The 5,593-nt window shown below is 37.7% G+C and overlaps 1 protein-coding gene across 1 annotated transcript; it reads left to right on the top strand.

Moving 5' to 3' along the window:
- The first annotated feature begins 1,381 nt into the window (after positions 1-1,381).
- Positions 1,382-4,198, top strand: LOC103509526 (probable proline--tRNA ligase, mitochondrial). Its single transcript, XM_026823831.1, has 4 exons — positions 1,382-1,456; positions 1,813-2,071; positions 3,565-3,693; positions 4,078-4,198. The coding sequence occupies exons 2-4, from the start codon at positions 1,837-1,839 to the stop codon at positions 4,155-4,157; spliced, it is 444 nt and encodes a 147-aa protein (XP_026679632.1). The 5' UTR covers positions 1,382-1,456; positions 1,813-1,836; the 3' UTR covers positions 4,158-4,198.
- Positions 4,199-5,593: the final 1,395 nt, after the last annotated feature.

The raw sequence follows: 5,593 nt of genomic DNA, 5'->3' as shown, positions 1-5,593 counted from the left end.
GACAAAATTGAGAGCTTTTAACCGATAGAATTGACCAATAAGCTAAGCCTCCTTTGTACCTACTTGGTGTGTATCTGGAATTCTGGATTGGTATCCTGACTTAAGGATTACGATTAACATTATCTAATGACAAATAGGATTTGAATAAAATAATATTGTATTGATTAAAAATAGCTACTTATTAACTATGTAGATAAAGTAATAAAAGTAAATAGCTATATCGCTACCTAGAAATAAATATGTACGTAAGGTATTAATATTGATATTTCAAGGTTATCTAGGTAGGTTATACCTACTCATGTGGGTGTATGATTATTATTTTTTTTATTATTATAAAATAGGGAATTTTTGCCAAGAAAAGCAAAATTCATGGCAGTAAATTATAATTAAGTACCCTACTGATTGATGGAGGAAAAATAAATGAATAATTAAATCAAGTGCATACCTACATAGGTAGGTATCCATTTCAGTTTTTTTTTCTCTCTCTCTAAATTTCTACTGTGTTGGGTGTATTGACGAACTTTTGCTTAGATTACTAAGTAACTCAATTCTGCTGTCACATTTATCACTCTAGTTTCCTTGATGGAGCAAAAACTAAAACTACTTTTAAATAAAAATTAAAAGAAAGCCACCACCAAATATCTCTCATTCTCCAGATAATAGCAAAACAAAATGATATCAACAAGGAAAAATGGCTTTGAATTTGTTTTTGTTGACCTACCAAAAGTTAGAGCTAAGTAAATGAATACCTATTAGTATACCAACCTATTACTAAAAAGTAAAAAAAATTAACATTGATAAAAAATTGACGAAAAAAAGAGCAAAATACTTGATTTTCAAGTTTACCTACTTGCAATTTTTCTGCATCTGTCAGAGCTTTTTTAAGTAGGTGTAGATACCTACCTCTGCATAAAAACTGGTCAGACAACAATAAAATTAAGCTCAAAAAGAGATCCAATTTTTTTTGTCATTGGTTAGAACTGGATCAACTGATAAAGAAAGTAAAACATATAAATAAGAACAGGAGTATCTGTGCCATGAAGCAACGTCGAGCGTGGTTCGGGACTTGCTGAAGTTCAGGATGCGAAATTTTTCCGTCTTCTGATTTATGTCAGAGAGGATTTCTTTCATGTTTTACCTATAAATCCAACTGCTGATCAAAATTGTCCAAGTACCTAGGTGTTTTTTTTCACTCCATGCTTAAGTCCCTATACTATTAGGATAATATTGAAATGTATAACAATGAATTCCTTTCATTTATTTATTTTCCTCGTTTTTTCACTCCATGCTTAAGTCCCTATACTATTAGGATAATATTGAAATGTATAACAATGGATTCCTTTCATTTATTTATTTTCCTCATATTCCCTTTTGATTTCCAGGAAGACTTGAACAGGAATTGAATGAGCTGTTTCTAGTAAATGATAGACAACATAGAAAATATCTTCTTAGTCCTGTAAGTATAAATGTATTCAATACTTTTGAGTGTTGTCCTACATAGACATGAGTTGGAGTACTTATTTCAAATACTAAATTAGAAATAAGTATCTACATCTGAATTTCAAATACTTACTCATGTAGAATATTGTAGTATTCAATACTTTTGAGTGTTGTCCTACATAGACATGAGTTGGAGTACTTATTTCAAATACTAAATTAGAAATAAGTATCTACATCTAAATTTCAAATATTTACCCATGTAGAATATTGTAAAAAAAAAGAAAAAAAAAATGGGAGCTCTTCTAAACATCCACATAGCAGATGAAACGTGGGTATATTTCTCATCTGTTTGTATTTGTTGAAATATTACAGACCCATGAAGAATCAATCACAGCAATGGTGGCAGACATGAAGCTCTCACACAAGGCCTTACCTCTTCTCCTGTATCAATTCACATCCAAATTTCGAGATGAGCTCAGACCGAAATTTGGTTTGATGAGAAGTCGAGAGTTCCTGATGAAAGATTTGTATGCTTTTACTGCAAGTGAAGTGGATGCTAACGATGTGTACAATTTAGTGGGAAAATGTTATGATGATGTGTTCAACACACTCGGGATAAAGTATAGGAAAGGTAAGTGAATTTTCGTTGGGCCTTTGTTTGAATAGATTTCATGCACTTATTTAGAAGCAGTTTTAATGTTAAAGAAGTAACAAATTGAGGATGTACGGATTTTTTTCTTCTTCTACAAGCTTTAATTTTTCTTTCTGTCCAAATGCATGTCTTCTATTATTACAAAGAGGATATGATTGCAAAGGTAGTTGGGCAGAAGAGATTTATTCTAGGAAACAATTAAAATAAAAGCCATACTAAATGTCTAATCTAGTAAAAGTTTATTGACAATTATTACAGTACAATCCATAGTACCTAGTGTCATCATAATAATTTCATTGGAAATTGCATTTATTCTAGGAAACAATTAAAATAAAAGCCATACTAAATGTCTAATCTAGTAAAAGTTTATTGACTTTACACTTAATTATTACATTTATTCTAGGAAACAATTAAAATAAAAGCCATACTAAATGTCTAATCTAGTAAAAGTTTATTGACTTTACACTTAATTATTACAGTACAATCCATAGTACCTAGTGTCATCATAATAATTTCATTGGAAACTGCTGTTTCATTCCAATTTCTTAGACAGCACAAAGTTGACACAATCCTCTTTATAGTGTTTCTTCATCAAATAGTCAAGTGTTGCACTGTCTCTCATCATATCAGCATACATATGAACCACTCTCTTGTTTAATAGAAGCAGGTCTATCGCGCGGGAAATGTTCTTATAGTTTGATATATACAGGGTAGGTTTCCTATAACTGTACTCGCCGCGTGAGTTTCGTTCATCCCTGTATGTTTTACAGTCATAGTGAGGCATGGTGCTGTGTGAGTTCTGGTCAGCGCAGGTCTATCGCGCGGGAAATGTTCTTATAGTTTGATATATACAGGGTAGGTTTCCTATAACTGTACTCGCCGCGTGAGTTTCGTTCGTCCCTGTATGTTTTACAGTCATAGTGAGACATGGTACTGTGTGAGTTCTGGTCAGTCCTGTATGTTCTATAATACTCATAGCTAGGTAGGACACACTGTAACGCATTGTATACAGGGTGATACTCCACACGATGCCCCACAGCGCATGCGCCATGCGGTATACGGCTCACTAGCGTAGCAAGAATATACCGTAGCGGTAAAATATAACGCGGACTAGTGCGTACCGCATGCGTCATCTCCCGCATATACCGCCCTTCCACCGGATCATGCAATGCGGAACACATGCGGTCAAACAGGCGGTACTTCCGTGCGTGAAACTTACGCACGTACGTCCAGCTCTGTTGAAGCCGATAGACAGCTGGAGATTGGAGTCCAGCTAATACACTCCATGTAGACTCATAGTTGTGAAGCTTGCTACATGCGTGTGCGATCAGGATGAACTTAGCTATCATCTTGGCACGGATGGGCACTGACTCCTTTGTGTTGATGATCTCTGAAGCTACCTGTAAGTAATAGGATTGTTGGTTGAATAGGAGCTTAACTATGTGTGGTTCTTCATCTTCTCTCTATTCCAGTGCTAGGAGATTCCAGTTCACTGGGCGGACATTTATCCCATGAATACCATTACGTTAGTAACATAGGGGAGGATGATCTACTGGTATGTCCTAGTTGTAACACGGGAGTTAACGCTACGGCCCATCCACATGAGGAATCCTGTAGTCAGTGTGGAGGGGGCCTAGAACACACCAGGGGAATTGAGGTAAGTAGGGACCCAGGGTCATAAATAGAAGCCCGACACGGTACATCACTGTTTGGACGTTTGCCTCCCCCCGCTCAAAAAAATCCTAGATACGGGCCTGTAAGGACCCAGTAAGCTCAATGGGGCCCAACGTTTAATCCCGACACGGTACATCACTGTTTGGACGTTTGCCTCCCCCCGCTCAAAAAATCCTAGATACGGGCCTGTAAGGACCCAGTAAGATCAATGGGCCCCAACGTTGAATGAGCAAATTTCCCTTATGCGCCCAAAATGTGTACTCGATTTTATCGAATTCGGAATTAAACCGTTCGAGAAATATTCCATCCACATGAGGAATCCTGTAGTCAGTGTGGAGGGGGCCTAGAACACACCAGGGGAATTGAGGTAAGTAGGGACCCAGGGTCATAATTAGAAGCCCGACACGGTACATCACTGTATGGACGTTTGCCTCCCCCCGCTCAAAAAAATCCTACATACGGGCCTGTAAGGACCCAGTAAGCTCAATGGGGCCCAACGTTTAATGAGCAAATTTCCCTTATGCGCCCAAAATGTGTACTCGATTTTATCGAATTCGGAATAAAACCGTTCGAGAAATATCGTTTGCACCAGTGCCCAGGGTGCAGAGAACACTGCATTTGCCTTACTTAAGTTACACACGATCACATTACTCATTAACTCTTTTTTTTCTGAGAGGTTTGACAGAGGGAACTGTAACTGCTAAGGTCTTGTCGTCCTGAAATGGAAGAGAGAAGGAAGACAGGATAGGAGAAAGCCGGACGGGAATCGAACCCGCGGCCTAGCGCTTTCAAGGCAGACGCGCTAACTCATTATATTTGCCTTACTTAAGTTACACACGATCACATTACTCATTAACTCTTTTTTTTTCTGAGAGGTTTGACAGAGGGAACTGTAACTGCTAGGGTCTTAGAGATAGAACATACCACTGGCAAATCTAATAGTTCAAATTCAAAGGATTTGTGAAAGCATGTTCTTAAAGTGGATTTTTAGATTCGTAAAAGCTTAGCCCAGCCTTTAAGTCTGTTTGCCCCTACACTTTAGAGTGGAATTTTTGTGTACGGAGTTTAAGCTACTTTGAGCTTAACTCTGTCTTTTACTGTTCAGAAAATCTAAAAACCCCCAAACACAAAGCCATTAAGAAATGAAAATGGACAGTAAATAAAACTTACTTTCTGACCAAATTCATAGTGCTGGTTTCAAGCAGTACGTTATACAAGGATAGAGTTCCATCGAGACAGGATACCACTAGGTGAGGTCTATTACTAGTATTGACAGTGTACTCCCATGATATCTGAGTGACGGGTAAGGATTGAGTTTGAGTGGATTTGAGAACACAATCCACGTTTTCTAAATGTAGATTGTACGTACATACTTCACCTGGGAATAGAACAAGATAAATTAATCGATTAAAATAATACAAGCCAGCATAGTTAGCTTGGAAGGCAGTCTGCCTTGTTAGCGCTGGGTCGCGGGTTCGATTTCCGCCCGGGAAAAATTTTAACCTAAAGTTTGTTTTCTAAATGTAGATTGTACGTACATACTTCACCTGGGAATAGAACAAGATAAATTAATCGATTAAAATAATACAAGCCAGCATAGGTAGCTTGGAAGGCAGTCTGCCTTGTTAACGCTGGGTCGCGGGTTCGATTTCCGTCCGGGGCAGATTTTAACCTAAAGTTCGTTCTTTGGAACAGTGGGCTTTCTCCTAACTTTTCCGCCTTCTCTCTTCGCTATAATTTTCATTGAACCACTAGTTTATCTTACCTGAATACATGCCGGCTGCTACTAAGGATACCTCATAAGGATGCATACAGATACTTGTGACA

The sequence above is a fragment of the Diaphorina citri genome, unplaced genomic scaffold, assembly GCF_000475195.1.
Source record: "Diaphorina citri unplaced genomic scaffold, Diaci psyllid genome assembly version 1.1 scaffold507, whole genome shotgun sequence".
NCBI lineage: Eukaryota > Metazoa > Arthropoda > Insecta > Hemiptera > Psyllidae > Diaphorina > Diaphorina citri.
This window is presented reverse-complemented; position numbering and strand designations above follow the sequence as displayed.

Coding starts and splice junctions, on each gene's coding strand:
- LOC103509526 (XM_026823831.1), top strand. CDS start 1,837: ATGGTGGCAGACATGAAGCTCTCACACAAGGCCTTACCTCTTCTCCTG. Junction 2,072..3,564: donor CGGGATAAAGTATAGGAAAG/GTAAGTGAATTT, acceptor TCTCTATTCCAG/TGCTAGGAGATTCCAGTTCA. Junction 3,694..4,077: donor TAACGCTACGGCCCATCCAC/ATGAGGAATCCT, acceptor TATTCCATCCAC/ATGAGGAATCCTGTAGTCAG.